Consider the following 25173-nt stretch of genomic DNA (forward strand, 5'->3'; position numbering starts at 1 on the left):
TGAGATGCTGAGAAAAGATCAGGGCTATACGCACTTCAAAGGCCCACCGCAGAATTCAGATTTATCGCCCATGCATTGCAAATTGCATTCGGAATCGTTGAGTTTGACAGACTGGGAGTTGAGATACGGGCCGCACCAGCACTGGAAAATTGATTGAGCAGAGTTAGAAGAGATATTGAACAAAAGCGAACATATAAGGGAATGGGAGGACGAGGGATTGAGAGGAAGGAGCAACAAGGGCAAGGCGTGGACATGATGAATGTGATTAATGTACGTACCTCTCGGGTATATTCCAGCCCGGCGTATTGCTGGTCTCCGCAGATGTTAAAGCATTGCTCTACCGTCATGGTGTTGGAAGCATTCTGTTGAACGAGAATTAGCCATCATTTCAGGGTTCGGTTTCGAGATGAGCGGGTATATGTGTAACTATGGGGGATCATTGAGAGGACTCACCACTGTCCCACCAGTCAAGGCACGCACATCCCCACCGGCTGAAAAGCCTGTGGTCTCGTTATAACATCCTATATATGTATATCCGTGACTGCCGGGATCAATCGTCGCCGAAGCCGATGCAGCGGCTGAAGCACTCGTCGGAGTGGCACTGCCACTGGAGGATGCTGCTAGGACGGGACAAATATATGCGAGAAGCGGGAGGGCAAAGAGGAGAAGGCGAGCAAAAATTGTAAAGGCGGTGGTAGTCATCATGTTGATTTGCGGTGGGCGACGCATTCGCGGTGTGTTGGGCTGGCTGTTTCCGCAGATTGTGTTGTCGCTCAGAAATCGAGTGTCTGCAACCGTGGCCGCGAAATAGAAATTCGACAGCGGAGAGGTGGACAATCGCTATATCGAGGTTATATATGTACAGGGCAGTCAAGGTAGGAACTGCTTGGAACAGCGAGAAACAGGCTCAAAATATCATCTGGAGAGATAAGACTGGCCAGTAATCAACCACCGCGATATCGTCCCCAACGGCTTAAGATGCGACAAGTATGCAAGTGCTAGAGCACGGAAGCACGGCAGAGGCGTCGTGATGCAGAAAGAGGCGGAATTGAAGAGAGGGAAAATGGGTGATAAGTGACAGAATCGAAAACGGTGGAATCGACAGCTCTTTAGGGCTGTTTGGAGACGGATCGGCAATTTTGTCTAGACCAAAGTCTATCTTCCCATAACAACTGACGACTGCTTTTAGGAGCCCGGATGAAGGTCAATTGCCGTCTGGGAGGAATAGATGTGGGTCAGCGAAGGGCGAGTCCTTTTTTCGTCAGGGTCTGTATAACTAACTTACCTGGGAGGAATCAGCGCCGAAGCCTAGTGATGATAATGCAGTTGGGGGAATCCAAACATCAATAGGCGTGGGACCAACCCCAGCTGGAGGGAAAGGGTCCCCATGAGCGACATCTCTAGCTCATCCTTAGCCACGTTGTTAGACAATTGTCTAGCCGTCGCCATAGCCAATGAAGCTGCAAATGCAGACGGGAGGATCCATTGGATTCAATAGTGTCATTGTTAGCCGACTTGGAGTTTCGCCCCATTTGGGAGATCCAAGGGTTCTAGAGCCCAAAAAGAGACGACAGAAATGGATGAAACCATGACAGATTGGGTTGCAGAAAGTAGTCTTTTTGGTATAAGCTGCAGGTGGCTGAATACGGGGAGAAGAAAAATTGTTTCAATAGTAGTACAGAGAACAGTAAGGGGAGTACAAGTAGATATTCCTAATTGAGGAGCTTAACTAGCATGTCCCGTTACCTGTAGAAAAGAGAATTCGGCTCGCAGGGCGTAGCGCTCGATTAACTAAAACTCCACACTGCCTTAGTGTGGTCATCGGGCTAGACACAAACACGAGATGATCAACAACGATCATGTTAAAACAGCGTTTATCTCCATTGTGGCTTCAGTCAAGCTTGATAAATAAATCTGTCAGGCCTGTACCTCACGGGGCTTGGATTGGAACTCTTAGATTCAATTCCACTGATTCGAATCGAGGAGATACTTCCCTTCCAGACACATTTGTGAAACTGGGTCCCACGACAGTCAAAGCTATCGAGCCTCAAGAGCTCTTCAAATACTCATCTGGAAGATGGCTGGTTGACGAAGAAGATCAATTTGCATAGCGTTTCGTCCAGTTTGATATCAACCAGTTATGTCGTCTCGCTGCATCATTATTCGGTGTCACGACAAAATGTGTGCGTATCGACAAGACAGAGGGAACCTACAACAAGGCCTTGCTTCTCAAAATGAATGATGGACACGAGATTATTGCAAAGATTCCTTGCCCAAATGCTGGGCCTAGGCTCCTCGCTACGGCATCTGAAGTGGCCACCTTGAAATTCCGTATGTTTGCTTATTTTTCCTCATCTCTATGTGTATTTCTGATACAAGGATTGTCTAGTGCAATCACACACAACAATCCCCGTCCCCAATGTGCTTGCATGGAGTTCAGATTCTGCAAATGCAATAGGCACAGAGTATATACTCATGGAAAAGATCCCCGGAGTTGCACTGGCTGAAGTTTGGGAGACTATGAGCACCCCAGAGCACTACAAGATTATTGATCGGATAGTCGAAATGGAAAGGGATCTTATTAGCTTTGACTTCTCAGCATACGGGAGTCTCTTCCTACGAGATTCAGTTCCTACCAAGTTCGAGGGCATCCCACTCCCTGAGACTCTCGACCCCGCAAAACTGTTTTGTATCGGACCATCCGTTAAACGGTTGATATGGCAAGATAATTGCGACACATCTCGAATCACAGCGGATATGGGGCCCTGTAAGCTGTCCACTTGGTTATCAATTTCTGGTATTGCTACAAAGCTCACTAATGTGGTTGTAGGGGCCTCATTTACAGAGTACGCTCAATCAATAACCAGACGAGAATTGGACACCACCAGAAAGTCCAGCTCCAAAATCCAACGCCGTTTGCATTCCTTTAACAGAGATCAATCCGTCACTGACTATCAACATCTCTTGCAAAAAATATCGAGTATACTCCCTATTATATCCAGCGATTCCCGCATTGTAAAGCTTTCAACCCCTGCATTGTGGCGTAAAAATTCCCATCTAGGCAACATTTTCGTTTCTCCCGATGATCCGACTCACATCACAGGAATCATTGACTGGCAATCAACCCATATCGCTCCGCTGCTTCTAGACGCTCAGCTTCCCGTCTTTTTAGCGCCTCCAAAGGGCTACAAGCCCGGTCATGAAGTACCAAATTTACCAGAAGACTTTAACCAACAGACTCGCGAGCAGCAAGAGGAAGCTATCCAGGTCTGGAATGCCGCACACCGAACAAAGCACTACGAAACAGCCACCTTACAACACAACAAACATGCATTTGACGCCATGTCGTTTGAACGCAGACTATGGGAACCCTTTACATACTGCCAGCTCTTCTCCCACGATGGTAGCCTAGTCCCTCTGCGTAATTGCTTGCTTCGCATCTCACGAGACTGGAGCGACTTAGGACTCCCCGGAACATGTCCGTTTGAATTCACAAGAGAGGAACTGGCAGATTACGACAAACAAGTGGAAGACTACGAAGTCACTACGCAGCTGCGCAATTTCATAGCGGATGCTCTGTGCACTGATGACACAGGTTGGTATCCTACACTTTCCAATGAGCAATGGGAAGCGATCAATGAAGAGAACAAGAAACTTTTCGATCTGTTTATCGAGACTGTCATGAAAGATCCTGACGAACTCTCGCCTGAAGAAGCGGCAAACAAATGGCCCTTTCCCCCAAAAGTATGGAGATCTGTGTCTCGTTTTTGACTTCCAGGATTTATATCGCTCTCCTTTTTACCGGTTCCCGTCACTTTTAACTATCAGCAGCACAACTCCACTTATTACTTGCATTAGTGTTGGCGTTGGCCTGGATCCAGATATTATGAATTCCTAAACCCCCACTCCTCGAACCAATCTCAATCATCAGAGGCGTTTCAACGGCAATAGATCTTCTCTTTTCCTTTAATCCGTGAATCTTCAATCTTGAACAATCTCAACTCAGAAAAAATAAAATAAAAGGGAAAATTAAAGTATGATATAATCATTCGCTATAACATATACAACATCTCTGTCGGTGATCACATGAGATAAAACACAGTGGCACATCGAACCAAGAAAACTACAAAAAGAAAAAGTGTGGACTCAGTGGAGGTTACAATTTCGAGCCAACCAATTAAGAGGATAGTATATATTAGTATATATAAAGGAAAAGATTGCAATTTGTGATTCTTGATCTACAATGATTCTAAAATGATTCTACGATTCGATTCTGGATTCTGGATTCTGGAATAAGCTGCCCCTCCCCAAACTCCACGACTCCCCGCCTCCCTGACTTCGCGACTCTTTTGATTCCTTCAGTCAAACGTCTAAGAAAGCCCAAAATAAAACAGAAAAAGAAAAACAACTAAAACAGGGAAGAAGAAGAAGAAGAAGGGATGGAGAGGGAGAGAGGGGAGGGACGAAAGAAAGAAGCCCTTAAAAAAAGTAGAACAAGAAAAATAATATAGAAAAAAAAAAAAAAATAAAAAAAAAAAAAAAAAAAAAAACAAGAGAGGGAAAAAGGACCAAGAAAAAAAGAAGGATGAAGGGAAATAAGTAAACACTAGGCAGTGAAAAAATTTAAATTTAAATGAAACTAAAATAAAAGAGATGGAGACAAAAAAAAGGGTTCTTAAAGAAAAAGAAGAATACAAAATGAGAAGGACAGAGACAGAAAGAGAGAAAGAGATAAATAAATGAAGAAAGACAATTAAAGGGAAGGGAAAAAGAAAAAGTAAAATGGGAATCAAGGTCTAGGAAATGACTAGAAGGGAAGGAAAGAGAAACAGACTCATCACAACATTGCAACATCACATGATTCACATCATTACAGCCCTTCGATACACGAATCACACGATACATATATAGCAAGTTGGCAACAACAAAATCAGAATGTAAGACAGTAAGACTGTAAGACTGATGAAAAGCAAGTATCGATCTCGAATAGATAGAAAAGAAGGGAAATCGAAAAAAAAAAGAAAAGAAGAGAAAAAAAAAAAGAAGAGTAAGGAAAAGAAAAGACGAGGGAAAAGAAACCGAGAAAAAAGAATAAATAAATCCGTGATGAATGACTTATAATGGAGCGCGAAAAAGAAAAAATAATGACAAGGTAAGAGAGGATGGAGATGACGAGAAAGGATGGCAAGGATGAGGTATAGAGAGAGCATGGGAGGATGAACACACGATACGACGATACGACTACAGAGGATGCCGGACCTAGACATACACCCGGCTGTACATGCACAGACATTCCTTACGCCTGGATCATGAATTAAAATAATAAAAGGTTTCGATTGAAACTCTGAACTAAGTCTCGATGATCAACTCATTGTTGTGAGTCCAGACTGTTGACGCGACGACGCGATGCGACGCGATGTCAAGATAAAATGCTAAAAAAACTGTATACCATTCGTAGGTCCGCTTGACCATTCGCCAATGTAATACCATAAAAAGACAAAAAGAAACCAATAACCGCGGGATATCATGGGATAAAAAGAAACCCTGATCTGCGCCAATGACCAAAGTCATAGTTCAGCCTGTAGCGACGCCAAAGATAAAATACCAAGTCAAGTTCGCCGCCGTCTGCCAGTGTAATAGAATAGAAAACAAAAAGGACACAAGACCCTATAACCTGGGATAAAAACTCTTGACCACCAATCATCTATAATCGTTCCCCAAGCGACGCCAGTGATAAAATACCAAAAGACTCAAGAGCTGTCGCCGCCATTTGCCAAAGTAATACAGTTCAAGTACAAAAAAAAAGTGAAACAGAAAAAAAAAGAGTAGAAAAAAGAATACCAGAATCACGGGATAGAAGGAACCCTTGATCCAACAAATCCACTAGTCACACGAAGGGGATCGGCGACAACATTGTGAGGTCGGCGATACGTGTATCCGAGAAACGCGCCACGCTTTCTCAACTCCAAGACTTGTTTACCAACAACCGGATCGCGTAGCAAAATGTCGCGAGGGCGGCGACGCGCGGCAAAAGCCTTCTTCTCAGCCGCAACCTTTTGCTCAGCCACGGCGATTTTAGCATTTTCGGCAGCAATAAGCTCACGTGCCGTCTTCGACCGTGGGCGCTGCGCCTCATAGGAGCCGGTGCGGGCAGCTTCTGCGACAATGCGATTAATTTCAGCGATTCGTGAGCTGCCAGAGCTGGAACCACGAGTCGAAGACTCCTTTGAAGGTTCAACATCGCTAATGCTTTGGCCCTCATCAAAATACTTTGTATCTTCCTCGCTCTTCACCTTGGGGACAAAGGGGGGATGGGACAAGTGTTGATTTTGCCAATTCCACCGCTTGAAAAACTTGTGCCTCTTAATGTCTTCGGCATCGTCGGGGAAGACGTAATGTCCAGTGTAATCCTGAACCGAGGTCTGATCGGGCGTAATGCCAGTGTTTGGAAGCAGGCGGTCCCAATCATTTGGCCAATACTTCTTGGAAGAGAGCCGAAGCTCGCGTTCTCGCAGAATTTTGCGGATCAAGTCCACTACTTCTAGGGAAACATCCTTTGATTCAGGAAATTCCAATGTGGTGGCATGATGCTATTTTTCCCAGTTAGACTCCAATGTATAACCGCCAGTTCAAGAGTTGGAAACTTACCAAAATCTTATATTTTGTTTCTGTACGATCATCGCAGCAGAAAGGAGTGTAACCAAATAGACACTAGAAACCTGTTAGGTGACATTTTGCTGCCAAAGATGTAGAAGAAGACTCACCTCAAATATGATTATACCAATCGACCACCAATCGCAGCGCCCATCGTAAGGGTCGCCTCTAATGACCTCCGGCGCCATGTATTGACTAGTGCCGACAATACTCTTGGCAAGCTGGCGCTTACCGGTTCTGTTGCGATATTGAAGAATATTCTCGTCTCCCATATCCTCCTCCACATGGGCGACATATGGGGACTTGACTGGCTTTCCACCGTTCAAGACACTAGCAAGTTTCATCGCTGTGGCAACCTTTTGACCTTGCTCGCGGTCAATAGTGTCACCCTGAACCTCGATTCCCAGCCGGTGCACAAGGGAATGTCGGTGGTTATTATAGTAGGATTGGTCGTGCGCCCAGTGACCGTCAAAGGCCAACCCAAAATCAGATATCTTCAAATGGCCAGACGCCGAGATCAAAAAGTTATCAGGCTTAATGTCTCGATGAATCCATTTCATCCGGTGCGCTTCTTCGACGCAAAGAATCATCTCCGCAACGTACCATTTAGTCATCTCCTCGCTCAGTGTGTTCTTCCGAATAAGAAGACCAAGGAAGTCGCCTCCGACCATATAATCCATGACCAGGTACAAGTTGCTCGTGTCTTGGAAGCTGGCGATCAACGGCACGACCCACCGCGATCGCTCAGATGCAACAAGGAAATCGCGCTCGGCTCGCAAATGCCCTTCTTGGGAATTGCGCAGCATATCCGATTTCTTGATGACCTTCATGGCATACACCTTCTTCGATGACGCCTTTTTGCCATCAATCAAGCTATGCGACTCGGAGCTCTTGTCAAGAGAGTTGGTAGGTTGGAGAGATTTGGTTAAAGCGAGATCCTCTTCTTTGACGAGCCGAACCACGCCAAAACTTCCTTTGCCAAGGACGCGAATAACTTCGTAACCACCAACGGTGACATTTTGAGAGGGTGAAAAAACTCGGCTGCTTGCCCTTGCGCGCAGTACACGAGTCTGTCGGAGATATTCAGTCTCCATACAAGCCCATTTCCACAGCTCCTCATCTCGCTGCTTGGGCGATATGTTTTCAGCCTCAAACTTAGCCTCAAGGGCCCGACGTCTCTGATCCCGGGGCGTCGTATTTCCCGCTAGAATGGAATTGAAGTGGGTTTCAAAAAAGATCTTGGCACTTGCCGTAGTTTCAACAGTGACAACTGACGGTTTGATGACAGGTGCCAGGTCAGTGAGGGGAGAGGGATCAGCTCTCGCCTTTCCCTTCCACATGGGATTGAGCTTGCTTTCTCCCATATGGACTTTTTGCGCAACATTGCCGTATATCTTTTTGCTGGGGGAAGCAGCCATTTTTTCAATAGAATAGTCTGCAGCAAAACGATGCAAAGAAAATTTCGATGGACCTGCCGAAACCATTTGTGCAGCAGGCAAGTTTGACTTTTCCGCCGGCAAGCCACCAAAGAAGATTTTCTGCTTGGGCATCTCAGAACTGGCACACGATGCATCTTCTCCCTTTGATGCAGGCGCGTCATTCTGGAAAGGCCGGGTCCGGGAGACCTTGAGTGGGGACCCAAAAATGTGGGATTTTTTACCCGACCACACCTTGACGGGTGATAACTTCACAGGGGACTTCTTGACAGAAGGCTTGTCCTTTGTCTCCAATGAGCCGTCAGTCGAAGGTTCCCCAAAAAGGACCTTTGCCTGCGAAGACACAAATGGATCTTCGCCGCGAGAGGAAATTTGATTGACAGCTAAGTCCTTTTCAAAAATCGACGATTCATTCGAAGCATTGTCCGCCGCGACGCCTTCAGCGGAAACGCTAGAAAGGGAGGATCTAGCAACAGACTCCTCAACCAAGCTCGGATCAAGTGCACATCCTTTAGGCGAAGGTTTCTCAAAAACCCCAGTTGCCGTGACCAAGGCATCGCTAGGGAGAGCATGTCTCGACTTCGCTCTGAGCGAGCAAGGGGAAATTGAGCAAATGTTTTCATGACCTTCGCCGAGGGGAGAGGGTAAACGATCAGATGGAAAAGAGGTTTGAGCGGTTGACTTCTCATCATCAGGCGAGGAACTCCCTTTGAGGGCTTCAACGCTGGATGGGGCAGTATCGTATGACTCCACTGAAGAATCAAGAATACGCTCACGAAGCACCCGTGAGGGAGTTCCCTCGTAAATAATAAGCGCGCTTGTGGTAGCCGTTGCGGGAGGCGCGGTAAATGCTGGCGCCATAATCGAATCCAGAGACGCGATACGGTCACGTGACACATCCTCTGATCGTTCCAAAACCTCCAAAAGTGCATTCTCAGCACGTGACTTTGTAGGGGTCCCCCTAGACGCCAAATGCGCGGTTGGGGTTGGGAGCTCGAATGAGATAGTGGACGCAGCCTCCCCTATCTTCGACTTCTCTGCATCGGCAAGTGACACAGACACCAAATAGTTGTCGCTCTCAGTTTTCTGATCAACCGAATTTTCGCTATTGAATAAATTCGCTCGGCCTCTCATCTGAGGACGGTGCACGATTGTCGGATGACCAAATGTAGTCGATATCTTATGAGATAGCATATGAAGCTGACCCGGCGTACCCATGCTCTGACGAATTGCACGAGGGTGTTTCGGGGACGGCGTCTTGGCCTTCCTAAGGGGAGCCTGAGGAAGTTCCCGCAGAACATCTGCCGAAAACGATCGGGGACGATCTGCGCCAGGCGCTTCATCTGGGTGCGAACGGCTTGGGGCCAAATGAGCACATTCTGGTCTGCTGAGGTACTCATCCGCATCCCAAATAACTTCTGAGCCAAAAGCCGCGTCTGTAGACCCATGATCGCTGCGTTTGGGAGATGCGGCATCTTTTATAATACTAAGGGCGATCTCGCGCTCGTCGGCGAAGCCGTTGTCGTGCTTGCCTTCTACTATATGAGAATTAGCATACTGTGTCTCGATACAAGTAGGAGGAGTGAACTTACCAATCTTCTTGCGTATGCCAATCATGGACAGAAATTTGGAACTTGTTTTCCTGATCGCATCGCCACCAACAGTACTCCTGGGAGCTTCTTGGCCAAATCCAATATCTACCAAGCGACGTTCAAATTCGCCCGATGGGTTCGTAGCGGCGGAGCGACGCTCGGCCACGACAATTTTCTTATCGGCGACGTCGGAACCAAAGAGTGAGTTCCAACGAGCTTTTCTCTTATTGACCGCAATGGCGGACGCCATTGTAGTCGGAAACAAGTGTCGCGAAAGCAAATAGAAGTAACAAGAAAAGAAATTTCCGCAAATTCAGAAGTGATCAAGGCGAGAACAAAATACAGAACTGAGAAGTACAGAAACAAAGTATTTCAGAGACTTCGACTCAAGAGGCAGTGAACTTGAACAGGTGTAAACTCTTGAGTAGAGACGTGAAACATAAAACGTGAAGCAAAAGTGTCCCGATGGAACACTTTTGAAGACAAGGAAACTCACGAGAGAGATGAGAAAGAAGAGTGGGAGAAGCGACTATGAGAACTGTGTGACGATTTACAAAAAAGGACTGTGTGAAAGCACAGTGAAGTGTGAGAGTTATGTGAAGCTTTACGAATCAGAAAATGGGTGGAAAGAAGAGGGAGAAGAAGAGAGGCGCTGGGGTGGGGAATGGCGGGTTTATATACAGAAGGGAGAGGGTGCCAGATCACTCGACCCATCGTGAACGCGTAGCGAGATCAAAACAAAAAGAGGTTTGAAAGAAGGAAGGAGCATGGGAAGGAAGGTGCGGAGGTTGAGGGAGATCGTGGGGGGATGGGGAGAAGAATCGTGGTGTTGAGGAAGGAGCGAAGGAGTGGCCGTTCTTGCCGCCACTATGTCCGAACATACCTCGAGTCAAGACTTGCCGAAGGGTACATTGAAAAAGCTCTGACAGTGGAGAAGGAGAACATGCGCTGAAGATAGATGAAAATTAAGGGAATTAAAGAATAAGTGAAGGTGATAGAGCTGCGAATTGGAAATGAAGAACGTATTGCAAATCCCAAAATTCAGTTGATACCCAGCGTCTCGAGGATCATGCGACAGCCATGGACGCATCGATATAGGCCCATTGCAAGTGATCAACGAGGCAGAATAATAGGGAAATAGAGCCCTAGCCCATCATGCTGTCCGCGGGGCTGGTATTGAAGCTCTGGGCATATCCCGCACCGCGGTATTTCCCTGTCTCTGGTCATCGCAGAGAGATGGCATCCGTATGGAGACTTGTCAGAGAGACTCTCTGCAACGATTCTCAGAAAGGCACGCTTTCAATTGAAGTAGCATCGCCCCTTCATCGGGCTGCTGCATGCAAGTGTCGAAGAGAACCACATCCATGGCAGCCTTTCACGGTTCAATAATCTGAAGCAGATATCAATTCAGGCCCAGCTGAAATAGTCAATGAGCTAACAAAATTCAGTTAATAGTCGATATATCGACCTTGCTCCACTTGGCTGCGGCAAGCAACAGCGTCTGCGATAGAATTATATTAGTTGACATCAAAAAGAGCCGGTCTCAGCGAGATTCCACGATTATCCCGTGACAATAGCCGGGGAAACATCCTGAAGCAGCGAGCTCACTACCTAATATAGTAGATCGCTCATATAATTTGAATGAATCATAAGTCTCCTAACAATTGGAGCTGGGTAATGTGGCTGCGATTGAGGAAGTCCGTCCCTAGATTGGCTGATGATCGTCTCTATTCCACCAGACAACATGGGAAGCTATCCAATTGACTTCGCAACGTATAGTTTGACCAATCCCACGGTGGGATCTAAGACGTTACAATGTCTCTGCAATCAGTATCATTTTAGTAGGTGTTCATCGTTGTAATTAGTGAAACAAAGAAAGCGATGACTCTTTTGCGTGGAGGACAAGAGAGGTCAGAGCATGTAGCTCGGTTGCGGAACTCATCAAGATTCTGGGACCAGTGTCGACGTAGGCCAGGGTCTAGTTAAGAACCGACTACAACACATACCTAAGGTAGGACCCGTTCATTTACAGGTTCATGTCTCCGCACTGAGGACCAGTTCCGTTTTCTCATAATTTTTGTCCATCATATCTAAATAATAATTGGAGTCATCAACACAGAAGCCAATAGATGACCTCATTAAACCATGACCAACATTATGCGTATTATGTGTGCAATGCTTGCTCCCATGTTTATTCACCGAAGTGCCAAATTAAATGAAATGACCAAACCAAGATAATTCGAAGATAATATAATATACGTATCCACATAATTTGGATCAAAGCATTATATTATAAAAATCTTGATTGTAGATGCAAAAAAGAAAAAGAAATGGCGTCGTGAACAAGATTCGAACTTGCGCGGCCGAAGCCAAGAGATCACAAACTTCCAAGAATTCGAGTCTCTCTCCTTAACCACTCGGACATCACGACAATTTAGATGTTCAGACTAACCCAAACGAGCGATAATCTAAACACAAAAGCTTAATATGAAGGGAAATAGGGGAATCTTTCGTCGAGGATTGTATGCTTCAATTTCGTAACTTATTGTTTTCATGGGTTTTTTCCCCAGTGAGGCGGGACAAGCATTGAAAAACATTCTCAAATCTGGCTCTTTCCCCAGCTCTTGTGCTGAATATTCCCTACTCTTTTTCGTTCAAAGTCACGCTTATCTGTAAAATACAACTAATAATTTCTCAGAATGTAATCACAGCCGTAACGCATCTTTTCAATGATAATATCAAATTCTACGAAGCTTGCATGTTTCGAAGAGATCGAATAGCTTGTTTCCAACAGCTACACCAATTTTCTAAAAGATAAAATGATTTAATAAAGCCTCTATATGACCGGCAGTTTCATTTTGGTCTTATGAATATATCTGCTGTACGTTGGACTTCCAGCTTTGTGATTAGCTTAGGATACAGATCACGGGCATTTGCCAAACGGCAGATTATCGAATTTTTGGATTTTGGAAATCAAGTTAACTTTTAGCCAATCTAGGAGAAATTAATTGTACAAGATACCCGGTCAAGTGTCCAACAATCAACAGATGAGGACCGAGTTGAAGAGCAATCTAGTAGGAAGCCCGCTCATTAACGCAAGTTCCACTTGCCACTGGCTGAGTGAAGGACACGCAAGAGCCTGAACAATTCATGCGCCGGCTGTGAACAAAGAAAAAATCTCCAAACTGCATATGCACACAAGGTCGAAAGCCTGTCGAAACATATGCTTGATAATGTACTTGAAAAAAAAAAAAAGAGACAAGAGACAATTTTCCGTTTTGAAACCTAGTCTTTCCAAACTCCCCGTATGAACCCTTAGATCATGCTAGCTGGTCAAATGCAGGCAATTTATTTAATCTCCAGCATCTTAATGTCGAAGGTGAGGGCAGCATTCGGGGGCATGCCTGGCGGGGGACGGCTGCCATAGGCAAGGTTGGACGGGATGACAATGCGGCGCTCACCGCCGACGGACATGCCGGCGACACCAATGTCCCAGCCCTTGATGACCTCACCCTTGCCGAGAGTAAAGGTGAAAGGCTTGCCCTTCTTATTGGCTGTTGCAAATCGTTAGCGATTGTCGCATCTCAGTCAGTTAAAATGGAGTGAACTAACCATCAAAGACCTTGCCGTCCTGGAACTTGCCAATGTAACGCATGCTGACCTTGTCGCCCTTCTTGGACGCAGGACCAGAACCGAGCTTCTTGTCATCAATCTTGACGCCCTGAACAGTCTTCACGCCGGTAGTGGCCTTGGCCTTCTCCTCTTTGGCGGCAGAGCCGGTAGGACCTTGCTCGAGGTTCTTGGCGAACTGAACCTTCTTATCGCCCTTGCCGGCGGGGCTCTCCTTGGCCTTCTCCTCCTTCTTCTCGATGGCCTTGCCGGCGTTGTTCTTCTGCTTCTTCTGGTCCTTGGCGATGGCAGCATCGAGAGTGGCAGTTTCCTCAGCGGCACGCTTGTTCTTACCCTTCTTGTCGGCCTTGGAAGCCTCAACAAGCTTGGGAGCTACCTCCTCGTCCTCGCTGGCGACTTCGGAGATACGGGGGTTCTCGAGAGTATCAAGCTCATCGCTCTCCTCGTCCTCATCGTACTCATCGTCGAGCTCATCCTCATCAGGAGAAAGGTCATAGTCCTCATCCTCCTCGTCCTCCTCATCGTCGTGGTGGTGGTCATCACCAGCAGGCACAACGTAGTTACCAGTGAGGAAAACAGTGTGAGTACCAGAGACCTTAAAGAAGCAGCGCTCACCCTCACCGATGGTGATGTCAAGGGGTTGCTGGTAGTGCTACGGAGAAGGTCAGTACTGTTTGCTTGCACCAGGCAACACTTAACATATCACGTACCTTGGCAGGGTCGAGGGTGCAAATAACAAATTCCTCGATCTCGAGGTCCTCACCCTCCTCGTCGTCCTCCTCGTCGCTCTCCTCGTCAGACTCCTCCTCCTCGCTAGCCTTGCCCTTACCCTTGGTAGACTTCTTAGCCTCGCCGTCAACCTCCATGGCGTCCTGCTCGGCGAGGGCCTTCTTCAGGGCCTCAACGGCAGCCTCCTTGCGAGCCTTCTTGCTCTTGGAAGGGTCGCTGGGACCGCCATTAGCTTCCTCGTCAGAAGACTCCTCCTCCTCAGAGTCGGAGCCACCGATAAGTCTGCGAAGATATTCCTCATCCTCGTCGTCCTCGTCGTCCTCGTCCTCGGCATCAATTGCCTGGCGAATGATCTTCAGTGTCGCACGAGGAGTGGCGTTGCCGTTGGCGGCATCATTCTGGGCCGGGGCGCTAGGGTCAATGGCGGCCATGGTGATGCGGAACTGGATGTAATTGTCAGCTGGGATGTCAAAGGAGAACATGCGAGCAAGAGATGAAAAAGTACAAAAGCAGCCAGCATTGCGCTGGCCAACAATTCTTCATCTGAGAAATTTCAAGGATAAGACTCACAGTCGCAGGGAAATCAGGAACAGCTGGGATGATGACATCGCCAGCCGGCACCTCGAGGCCGTAGACGGCAACAGGAAGCATGCCAGACATCTTGCGGAACGGTTGAAAAGCGAATCAAGAAAAAATTTTGCGATAAGTAGGAAATGAATTAAATGACGATCTAGATGGTACCCTCAATCGCGTCTTTCAACCTCTAAAAAATTGAAATGAAAAAAAAAAAAAGAGGAAAGAGTGGTGCAGGATACCAAAGTAGTGCAAGGAAGGGAAAGGAAGGGAAAGAAAAAAGATGGAAGCCAAGGCAACGAGCAGGGTCGCTCGATCAACACAGTAGACGGAGTGATCCGCCATAATCTCAAGCGTATTGGGGAAAACGCGAAAAAAACTAGACGCCAAACCTGTTTTGGGAAGACCAAGTAGCTTAGGGTGTTTTCGCCAGAGGTTATGTGCTGCCTTGTTCAGTATCGGTTTACCGCTTCACCATCGCTTCGGTTAAAAGTTCTGCTCTTCTTCTGAGACTAACCTCATTTGTTCATAATTTAACCTACTGATCTTTATCGAGCTTATCAGAGATCACCGGGTAGCATATTGTGTTACGTTTAGCCACTTGACGTTATCCTTCTATTTCCACGCGACATCCCGCATAGCGCGTCATCCCTTCCATTCATGTTTGTACGTGATGAGACGAGCATTAAAAGTGATCTGCTGGAGCTATGCATGAGCAGACTTTAGTTGTTCTTCTTGAACATGATTGAAAATACTGACTCAGGTGGTTGGCGCGTGGATCAAGATGGGCTCCAGGCTCGAGGCGAATTCCAACCGGGTTCGCAAGAGGATCGAGAACCGTAAGAGCACGCGTTTTATATTTCCTTTTTTTTTGTTTCTTGTTGGGAAAAATAATTGGCTGACAATTTAAAGATGAGTTCGAAAATGAGGAAGGCGAGGAATATCAAGGGTCTGAATTTGGAGGGTTCGCCGACTACTTTCGACGAAAGAAGATCAAGCTACAGAACCTAGACGTGGAGCTCCGCGCATCTTCGCCGGAGAAACCGCCCATTTTCCGCGGCATTGTCGCACACGTCAATGGATATACGCAGCCGTCACTGAATGACATTCATGTGCTTATCGTAACCCATGGAGGAGGATTTTCACAATATCTTGACGGCAAGACCACTGTCACGCATATCATCGCGAGCAGCCTGACCCCGAAGAAAGCTGTTGAGTTTAGAAGATACCGGATCGTAAAGCCTGCTTGGGTAGTGGATAGTGTAAATGCAGGAAGGCTATTACCATGGGAGAACTACAGGGTCTTAGATGAAGGCCCAAGACAAAAAACCCTTGGTTTCGACAATGGAAAGGTGGTCAGCCAAACAAAGTCTCAGCGGGAAGGCTACCGTGATCAGACCGATGCCAGCTGGTACACAAAGCAACTGATACGTCCGATCGATGACGAGATCGACGAGTATAATCAACCGCTTCCAAATACACAATCCTTGCGAACGGCAAGTCAGAGTGGCACACTCGACCTCGTTTCTTCGAGCCAGGCGCAGAGAATCAAGGAGAGTAGCAAATCTGTTCCTTCCTTCGAAACGAGCTCTTCTCGCCTAGTTCGTGAAGTTTCATTACCATCTGCAAATACGCCCAGATTTACTCAGGAGAGGCACCATTCTCATCCACCTACGGCAGACCCCGATCCAATCCAAGACGACTTTGAGCTTCTAGCTGACGCCGCTGCGATAAGCTTTGGAGATGAAAGTCAAAAGGATAAACAATTACCTTCAGTTGAGCCTCTAGATTTTGAAGAAGACAATCTCGCTTCTCCAGAAGAGTCACCCTCTGGTATTGGCACGGATCGTGCGCGGGATCAAGCGTCTCCTTCATCAGTGAAGCGACCTGCAAAGACAGCAGAAGAACATAATGCTCTGCTGTTAGCGGATCCGCGGGTTCGCAAATCTACCGTGGTCAACCCGGATTTCCTTAAACAGTACTATTCGGAATCCCGTCTACATCATCTTTCAAGCTGGAAGGCCGATCTCAAATCGCAATTGCAGGCCCTGACCGCCGAAACTTCCGCGACACAAAGGGCTCTCCAGAAACATAATCCTCGCGCCAGGCGATATATCTTACATGTTGATTTTGACAGCTTTTTCGTGGCCGTGTCAATGAAAAATTCTCCGCAATATATGGAGAAACCGGCAGTTGTTGCTCATGGCGGTGGTCCAGGCTCAGAAATTGCAAGCTGCAATTATCCAGCTCGAAAGTTTGGCATAAAAAACGGAATGTGGATGAAACAGGCACAAAATCTGTGTCCTGAACTGAAGGTATTACCATATGATTTTAAAGGTTATGAGGAAGCAAGTAGAAATTTCTACGATGCTATTCTAGCTACTGGAGGCATTGTGCAGAGTGTCAGTGTGGACGAGGCCCTTGTTGATGTCAGCTCACTCTGCATAGCCGCTGGAGGAAGCGAGGGCACTGGCGTCCGAGAAGGCAGCATTTGGCGTGAGCAGGCGAAAGCGGATGAGATTGCCCAAGGCATTCGCGACAGGGTTAAAGATCTCACCAGCTGTGCTGTATCCGTAGGTATTGGAGGAAACATTCTCCTTGCGAAGCTTGCTCTCCGTAAGGCGAAGCCTGCTGGCCAGTACCAAGTCAAGCCGGAAGACGTGCTCGACTTCATTGGACCTCTGGAAGTCCAAGATTTGCCTGGTGTCTCTTACAGTATTGGGGGTAAACTTGAGGAAATAGGCGTCAAGTTTGTCAAGGACATTCGCGAAGTGTCCAAGGAGCGACTGATATCGGCCTTGGGACCCAAAACTGGCGAGAAGATCTGGGAATACGCTCGTGGGATCGACCGAATCGAAGTCGGCGATCAAGTTGTTCGCAAGTCTGTTTCTGCCGAAGTCAACTGGGGCGTGCGTTTTGAAACCCAAGCCCAAGCAGAAGAATTTATCCATAATCTGTCCGAGGAGCTTCATCGACGGCTTGAAGTCCAGCGAGTTAAAGGCCGGCAACTGACTATGAAAGTTATGCGACGAGCAGCAGATGCTCCCTTGGATCCGCCCAAGCACTTGGGCCACGGCAAATGCGATACCTTTAATAAGAGCATCCTCTTGGGTGTGGCCACGAACGCCATAGACATTCTCTCTAAGGAATCCATTTCCATACTCAGAGGGTTCAATGTTTCTCCTGGCGAGCTCCGCGGTATAGGCCTGCAGATGACCCGGCTAGAGCCTTTGAAAGTTACGGGAGAAGGACAACCAAGTAGCAGCCAAAAGCTACTATCTTTCAAACGCCCAGTACAGCCAAACTCTAGTGCCGCACAACCGGCAGAGCAAGCAGACGATCCCATCTCAGATTACGGCGAAAGTCCTCATAAAGCGCAGAAATTCCGTTCCCCAGGATCAATCATCGGACCAAAATCAGGTGCGCCGCAGGACGAATCGGCGAAACCACTTAACATGCTAGGAACGCAATTCATCCTCCCAAGCCAAGTCGATCCTCGCGTCCTTGCAGAATTGCCAGCAGACATTCGATCCAAGCTCTTTCCAACAAATCTCTCTATGGACAAAACCACCGACGAAGCCCCCCCAGCCCCTTCGTCTCCCAGATCCAAACATACACCCCAGCCTACATCTCGCGCAACTACTCCTGTCACAGGCAACATACGGCCTTCTTCTTCGCGATCCGCATCCCCTGCCGTTCCTCCCCTTCCTAATCCCTTCCAACTCGACCCAGAAGCTCTCGACGCCTTACCAGAGGATGTCCGAGCCGAAGTCTTGGACTTTTATACAACCACCCATCCGCAAACCACATTATCTCCGTCCCGCCGTCACGATGGAATCACACAATCCCTTCTCCCACAATCGCCCCGTAAATCCCGCCCATTTGCGCCCCTCACTTCCAAAAAGCAAACCACACCCACCAAGAAACGAACCACCTCCAAACTCACCTCTAATCTGTCTGCTGCTGCTTCCTTTAACCCAACACTCACTCAATCGAACTTTGTCGCTACCACTCGCCAATCCGCCACCACTACCGCGGACAACCCCGCCGCCACAGCGACAGATTCCGAACCCATTGCTCCAGACTTTCTCGCCGCCTTACCGCCCGATATCCGCGCCGAACTCCTCGCCGAGCAGCGCCGCAAACACCTCTTGGCGCGATCACACCTCCAACTTCCCAACCCCTTTGGCACCCGCACACGCGGCTCCAGAGGAAAACGGGGCTCGAGCCTTGCTGCTGCTGCTAGTGGTGGTTTCTTGTCCAGGGCCGGTCTCGGTGCCGGTGGTACGGTTACCACACGAAGGCAGCAGCAACAGCAACAGCAACAGAACCAACCCCGACAACTCCATCTCCCTCCCCGTCCGCCAAAACCTACGTTTACCACCCGCCGCCTAACTGCCCTGCCGGACCTGCGTGATGCAGTTTCAGCATGGTATGCAGAGTTTGCGGACGAGCCGCCGTACGAGGAAGATGTCGCTGCGCTAGTCAAGTACTTGAAACGAGTAGTGACTGAAGAACGGGATATGCATAAGGCTGTTGCGGTGGCGGATTGGTTGGCTTGGATCCTGCATGATGCCAAAGGGGACTGTGTCGTTGTTGATGATGGTGCTGGACAAGGAGGAGGAGGACGAAGTGAAAGGCGAGGAGGAGATGATGACCGCGGAGAAGATACAAAAGGGGCTGAAAAAGTTTCACCTTTTCAGGCATGGCGGCGTGCGCTGCAGTCGGTACGTGCGGGTGTGCAAGAGGCTGTTGTGTCGAGAGGACTAGGAAAAGTCTCGTTTCGATTTGGATGATGATGGAGGTGACCTCATTGGGTTAATTGTTTTCTTTTTCTATTGGTTTCGAGGAATGGTGTTAGTGTTTGGATATGCGAGAAGGATTACACACAAAATACCCCTGTATGAACTTGTTGTGATTTAGTTAGTCGATGATTTTCTAAGTGCGAATTAGCATATTCAGGTCAATACTGCAGGATGCTCAGGATTACTGCTTGGCATTAAAATCGTTTGACTGTAATATGTAGTTTTTATTTAAATATCTCTTTAGAAAATTGTTGCGTGTAATGTAGTGACATAGTAAAAAAAAGGGGTAAAATGTACTGGATGGGATATTGCAAACGCCACCCATAAGAAAAATAGAAACAACAATAGGAGAGAGAGGGAGAGGGAGATCGTCAAGTTTGTCATGCAACAACGCCCATCTTGAGATGGTTAAAGACAAAGAAAAAAGAAAAAAGGAAAGGAAAGAACTACCATAGTGTCCCAGGTCCCAGTCGTGATACCTGATATTCCAGACCGAAAAAAAAAAAAAGAAATTCCACCACTTGGTGATATTTCAAAAGCATATCAGCGATTCCCTCATACTCATGGCAACGAGACTATTGGCGTGAAACGAAGAGGTATGTAGAAGCAACAGTTGGTTGCAGATATCGTGATGAGTCAATGATGAAGAGTTTACATCGGCGATTGGCGTATGAATGCTGTAACGGCCGCGCCGTCACAGGTGTGTACATGACTGCCATGTTTCAAACGAGGAAAAGAGAAATATGGGTCGATGCAAGCATTTACAGAGGTAACAACTCCAACTCGCGCAGCTTCGTGAATAGACAGTTTGAGGAAAATTGATACGACAACTTCACTATTGGCAATGCGGCAATGCATTAGCCACTTTACATGACAACGCACTTGTTGCCGCCGGCGGGCTGGCTGGGGTTTTGCGACTTCTCGACTTCGGCAATCATCAGCTCAAAGGCCTTGCTGACGTGCTCGTTGTACCGGGCACTAGCTTCGGTGAAGCCGCAGTTGATTTCGGCAGCAAGCGCCTTGCCGGCTTCCAGGGTGACCTGGCGCTGCTCGGGCCGCAGATCGGATTTGTTGCCAACCATGACAATGGGGACCCATTCAGCGCCCTGAATCGGATTGTGAGTTTGAATTACAACTAGAGATGAAGGAGAAAAAAAAGGTTGGGAAAGGAGGAGAAGAGAAATTGGAAGTAAGTTGCAGGGTGACATACCAAGTGGTTGAGAATCTTGTCCCGGATAACTCTGATCATGTCAAAGGACTGCTTGGAAGCAACAGAGTACACGAGCATGTAGCCATGGACACCGATGAAATGCTTAGAATTGAGGATGCTATATTCATCCTATAATTTTGTTTGTTAATATATATTTACTTTTTATAGTTAATATGCAAGTCGATTGTAGTCACGTGAAGATAGGTGATAGGGCAGGATTAAAGTAATGATAGCAAACACAAGAACGAGGAAGAAAAGAAAATAATAATTATTTTTTTTTTAAAGAAAAAGAAAGAAATAACTCACCTGTCCAGCAGTATCAATAATCTCTGTCGCATAGTCCTGACGATTGTAGGTGATGACGCGGCTGAAGGTGTTCTCAATGGTAGGATAGTAACTTTCAACAAAGTGACCATCCACGAATTGCACCGTCAGGGATGATTTTCCTGCAGATGCCCGTGAGCCATTGATATCTTGAATTAAACCCCCTCTTCATGCAGTCCGATAAGACAGAAGCATGAGTGAGTGAAGGACGCAGTCAGAATGAGGGCGACCCCTGGACAATGACGTACCCACTGAACGGCTGCCGACGATAGCAATCTTTCTCTGCTTGGGCGGCGCAGGCATGGTGATCTAGTGAGCGAGAGATAGCACAGGAGGTGAAGAGGAGTGGATTCAATGAAATCAGTTATCTCTTGAGAACACACAAATTAAATGAACGGCTCTCCTTCTCAAAACAAAGAGGAGCAAGAGGTTCGAGCCCGGGATAGATTGTTGGATGGGATGAAAAGAGACAAGGACTGCTCTTTGACCATTTGTAGAGGTGAATTTCTCTCTCTCTGGCCGTCCTCAAGATACGGTGATCTAGTTGAACCAAACTGGCACAAGTGAAAGAAGCCATTACGTAAGGATAGACAGTCCCACTCTTCGCCCTTCCACCCCCCGGTTGCCATGTTGACATCCGCTCCTGTTGTTGCCTTGAAGCTATCTAACCTTGGTCACTAGAAGAATTTCCGTCTGATTTTCTTCCATCACTCAAGCTTCATCAACGCTCCTCTCGCCAGAGCACTCTACATATAAGACTGATCCAGTCGCTTACCTTTTCTTATTGTAATTTTGACTCTATCAACTCTTTACCTCACATTATCACAAACTCCGAGATATCCGGGGATCTCGCTTTGTCCGATCATGGCGTCAATAAACGATGACGAGCTCGAGTACTTGTCACCTAATTTTGATCCCGCATCCCTGACCGTCCCCCGACTTCGCGCGATTCTTGTAGCGCATGACGTGCCCTATCCTTCGGCGGCCAAGAAAGCTCAGCTCATCGAGCTGTTCGAGGATCATGTCGTTCCGGAGGCAGAGCGGCTCCTTGCCGCGCGCGCCCGAACAAAGCGGAGCAGCAGAGGCATTACTGACATGCCCTCAAGCCAAGAGGGCTCGCTTGCAGGAGATGACGATGAAGAGGAAATAGTGCCGACGCGGGCCCCTCCAGTAACCCCCCGACGACGCGGTAGAAAGAGTGGCAAGGTTGCGGCTGAGGAGGAGTTCGATACGCCAGCGGCCACACGGACGCCAGCCGCCGCGTCGATAGTGTCACGGCGCAAGTCTACGAAGCATTCTAGAGCTTCTGACACCGAGAACGCCACAGATCCGGAGCTTCAACGACCTGTCGCTCGTCGCTCAAGAAAAAGCACCGCCACACCCGTTGTCAAGCAGGAGTCACCCGAACAAGGCTGGCACGGTCACAGGGCTGAAGCCGATGTCTTTACAGACGATAACCCATTTCAGAGTGGAAGTTCGCCGGTATACGAACCTGTTAGTGCGCGAAAGAGCCGCAAGAGTGTTGGCGCTGCCAAATCCAGCTCGCGGAGAAAGAGCAGCGTCTCGAGACGGCGCACTGGCCACCTTTCACCCAATCGAAATATTGAGCAGCGGGACGGCTTTGCCGCGCCAAGTTCAAGGACTTTTGATGTTCCAGTATCTCGGTTGCGGGGCAGGAAACAGGAGGAAGAAGAAGAGCTCGCAGTGGATGACGAAGGCGTGGAGACGGGCGAAGAGTTCACCCCCGAGGAGCAGCTTGAGCTGGTGAGAGCGCGCGCAAAGAACGGAGAAGCTGATATTCTGCCTCCCCGAAGAAAGAAGCCTAAGCGAAAGGGAGGCATAAGCAAATCCGCACCCTGGGTGATTCTCTTAGCTCTCGCCGGTGGTTATGCAGGTTGGTGGCGGAGAGAGAAGCTCGACATCGGATACTGCGGCATTGGACGAGATCCTTCCATTCCAACCAACGTTAACATTCCCGACTGGGCAAACTTCTTGGAACCTCAATGCGAACCCTGTCCGCCGCATGCGTACTGCTACTCGCAACTAGAGACCCAATGCGAGCCCGACTTTGTCTACAAATCACATCCACTCTCCTTCGGCGGTCTTGTTCCCTTGCCACCGACCTGCGAACCCGACGGAGAGAAAGCGCGCCGCGTCAAGGCTGTGGCAGACCGAGCGGTAGAGGAGCTTCGCGAGCGACGAGCAAAGTGGGAGTGTGGAGATCTCAAGGACACCAAGGGCAAAGAGCTACCCGCCGTGGAGATTGACGAGCAGGAACTCAAGCAAGAAGTGGGCAAGAAGCGCCGACGAGGCCTCAGCCAGTCTGAATTCGAAGATTTATGGTCCGCGGCCCTTGGCGAAATCACCTCGAGAGATGAAGTCCTCAGCGGCCTTGACGGGTAAGTTTTTTTAATCCACCCCATTCGCATTTTGTCTCCTTCCTGAAAACCCCCCTCTGCTCCTCAATCTTCCTCCACTATTTACCAGCAGGCCTCAAGCACCTATTTATCCAAACCACAATCTCTAACTGTGCCCCATTCTCACAAACTAATCAGACTCCATCTCGCGCCCACAGACAGTCCGGTCGTCTCACACTCACATCCACCTCCCTCGCCCGACTCTCCCTCTCCTGCGCCCTCCGACGATCCACGCGCCTCGCGCTGGCACGCTATCGAATCCAGCTTGCTGGACTAATCCTCGTCGCCTCCCTGCTCCTATTCATCCGGCGCCGCTTCCACTCCCATCGCCACGCCAACGCCCGCGTCCCGCAACTCGTTGCCCTCACACTCAACCGTCTCGCCACTCAGGCCGCTTTACACGCCCAAGACCCCCGCGCGGCCCCCGAACCCTGGATCAGCGTCAGCCAGCTCCGCGACGATGTCTTGCGCGACGAATTCTCCGCTACTCGGAGAGAAAACCTCTGGCGCCGCGTCAAGCCCGTGGTCGAAATGAATGCCAATGTCCGCGCGACTGTGCGTGAAGGCCGCGGTGGCGACGTCGGTCGTGTCTGGGAATGGATTGGCAGCGTTGGCGCCATTGAAGATGCCTGGGCAAACTCGGCAAAACGTAGAGAAAGCGGCCGGTACAGCGTGGGTCCCGGCAGCCCACCCCCGGCCGGGTTCGAGTATAATTCGGGCTCAGGATCGTTCCTCGTTGGTGATGAGAGTGAGGGAAACATTACGCTTGGTTCTCCCGGAACGGGCAGGGGCACAGGCACTCCAACCCCTGCGCCTAGTGAGACTCGATCAAGCTCCAGGTGGGACGACGGTGGCCGGCCAATGTATTAGTATTACTCAGTTTTGTTCTTTTTAAAGGATTTTCCCTCTTTTATTTAAACTTTCTGTTTCTTCTAGTCTCCTTTTCTTTTAGTTCTCTGTCTGTTTCTTTCTATTACCCTTTTCTTTTTCTTTTTACTCTCTGTTTCTTTTTTACATTCTCTTTTCTTTGACTACTTTCCCAATTTTGCCTTCTCCTCTTCTTTTATCTTTTCTTCTTTTCCGGATCCCATTTTAACTTTCACTTCTTCAATTCCATGTATATTTTTTCTTATCCTTCTTTTTTCCGTTTTTTCCTTTCTTTTCCTCCCTATCTTCTTCGATTACTTTTTTCTCTTCTTGCTCAATGTCTATGGAATGGTGATTATGTTGTTTTGAAGGGTGATTCTTCTTCCTCTTCTTCTTCTCCTCCTTCTTCTCTTCTTCCTCTTCTTGCTGTTATTGTCCTTGTTGGCCTGTTTATTTCTCAAAACGACGGGCTTTTTCTTCTCTCAGTAATCTCCCAATCTTTCCAATTATCCGATATGCAGGTATACCGCATGTCATATGCAATGTTCACAGACGTAGCTCTGACTCTGAGCTCAGGGTCAGGGTCTGGGCCAGGGTATACTACCTACTAGCTAGCTACAGTGTAGATAAATCCCAAGTAATTTTTACACACTTTTAAATCCCTTTTAGAGTAGTCGTAGTAGTAGTAGTAGTAGTAGTAGTAGTAGTAGTAGTAGTAATAATATATCTTACAGATTTATGTTCTTTCCTGCCTGCTTTGCGGCTTTGCGGCTTTGCGTAGAGGCCTGGAAAATATGAAAATGAAAAATACCTCAGGAATCGTGCGGAAGAGTGTGCCTCGTATATTTGAATAGTAGACGGCACAAGGGATTTAAAAATATACGGTTGACAAGGTGGATGCAACCGTCGAATCTCGCCCGTGGGAAGGGGGGGGGG

At 48.0% G+C, this 25173-nt stretch overlaps 8 protein-coding genes and 1 non-coding gene across 9 annotated transcripts in view; 4 read left to right on the forward strand and 5 right to left on the reverse strand.

Moving 5' to 3' along the window:
- L228DRAFT_239348 (WSC-domain-containing protein) overlaps positions 1-705 on the reverse strand; it is a gene marked incomplete at both ends in the record, with an annotated part of 1049 nt that extends 344 nt beyond the window's left edge. Inside the window, 3 exons of the mRNA XM_018331134.1 lie at positions 35-141; positions 279-362; positions 454-705. Coding sequence (XP_018187928.1) covers positions 35-141; positions 279-362; positions 454-705 — 443 coding nt within the window. The remainder of the gene's footprint in view (positions 1-34; positions 142-278; positions 363-453) is intronic.
- A 1234-nt stretch (positions 706-1939) lies between these two features.
- Positions 1940-4025, forward strand: L228DRAFT_261549 (hypothetical protein). Its single transcript, XM_018334343.1, has 3 exons — positions 1940-2331; positions 2390-2767; positions 2831-4025. The coding sequence occupies exons 1-3, from the start codon at positions 2235-2237 to the stop codon at positions 3769-3771; spliced, it is 1416 nt and encodes a 471-aa protein (XP_018187929.1). The 5' UTR covers positions 1940-2234; the 3' UTR covers positions 3772-4025.
- Positions 4026-6139: 2114 nt separating this feature from the next.
- Positions 6140-7883, reverse strand: L228DRAFT_221247 (kinase-like protein; the record flags this gene model as incomplete). Its single annotated transcript, XM_018330267.1, has 5 exons — positions 7605-7883; positions 7019-7508; positions 6765-6919; positions 6649-6711; positions 6140-6590 (listed from the first exon to the last, which is right to left on the reverse strand). Coding segments are annotated over exons 1-5 (1302 nt in total), but the record flags the coding sequence as incomplete, so codon positions are not given.
- A 4133-nt stretch (positions 7884-12016) lies between these two features.
- On the reverse strand, positions 12017-12113 carry L228DRAFT_t82. Its single transcript has one exon. It is a non-coding gene; the product is annotated as a tRNA-Ser (tRNA).
- Positions 12114-12643: 530 nt separating this feature from the next.
- Positions 12644-14853, reverse strand: L228DRAFT_221249 (hypothetical protein). Its single transcript, XM_018330268.1, has 4 exons — positions 14612-14853; positions 14023-14484; positions 13295-13964; positions 12644-13236 (listed from the first exon to the last, which is right to left on the reverse strand). Exons 1-4 carry the CDS (start codon positions 14699-14701, stop codon positions 13031-13033), a joined length of 1428 nt encoding a protein of 475 aa, XP_018187931.1. The 5' UTR covers positions 14702-14853; the 3' UTR covers positions 12644-13030.
- A 402-nt stretch (positions 14854-15255) lies between these two features.
- On the forward strand, positions 15256-19606 carry L228DRAFT_283529 (DNA repair protein). The gene is made up of 2 exons (XM_018336123.1): positions 15256-15453; positions 15527-19606. The coding sequence occupies exons 1-2, from the start codon at positions 15399-15401 to the stop codon at positions 19408-19410; spliced, it is 3939 nt and encodes a 1312-aa protein (XP_018187932.1). The 5' UTR covers positions 15256-15398; the 3' UTR covers positions 19411-19606.
- Positions 19607-20285: 679 nt separating this feature from the next.
- On the reverse strand, positions 20286-21256 carry L228DRAFT_239353 (rheb small monomeric GTPase-like protein RhbA; the record flags this gene model as incomplete). Its single annotated transcript, XM_018331135.1, has 4 exons — positions 20286-20525; positions 20630-20758; positions 20936-21075; positions 21202-21256. 4 exons carry the CDS (start codon positions 21254-21256, stop codon positions 20286-20288), a joined length of 564 nt encoding a protein of 187 aa, XP_018187933.1.
- A 369-nt stretch (positions 21257-21625) lies between these two features.
- L228DRAFT_248058 (hypothetical protein) lies at positions 21626-23591 on the forward strand. Its single transcript, XM_018332778.1, has one exon. It carries the CDS (start codon positions 21818-21820, stop codon positions 23354-23356), a length of 1539 nt encoding a protein of 512 aa, XP_018187934.1. The 5' UTR covers positions 21626-21817; the 3' UTR covers positions 23357-23591.
- A 717-nt stretch (positions 23592-24308) lies between these two features.
- Positions 24309-24958, forward strand: L228DRAFT_151484 (hypothetical protein). The gene has a single exon (XM_018329290.1). It carries the CDS (start codon positions 24486-24488, stop codon positions 24846-24848), a length of 363 nt encoding a protein of 120 aa, XP_018187935.1. The 5' UTR covers positions 24309-24485; the 3' UTR covers positions 24849-24958.
- The last annotated feature ends 215 nt before the right edge of the window (positions 24959-25173 follow it).

Source organism: Xylona heveae (assembly GCF_001619985.1).
Source record: "Xylona heveae TC161 unplaced genomic scaffold L228scaffold_6, whole genome shotgun sequence".
Lineage (NCBI taxonomy): Eukaryota > Fungi > Ascomycota > Xylonomycetes > Xylonales > Xylonaceae > Xylona > Xylona heveae.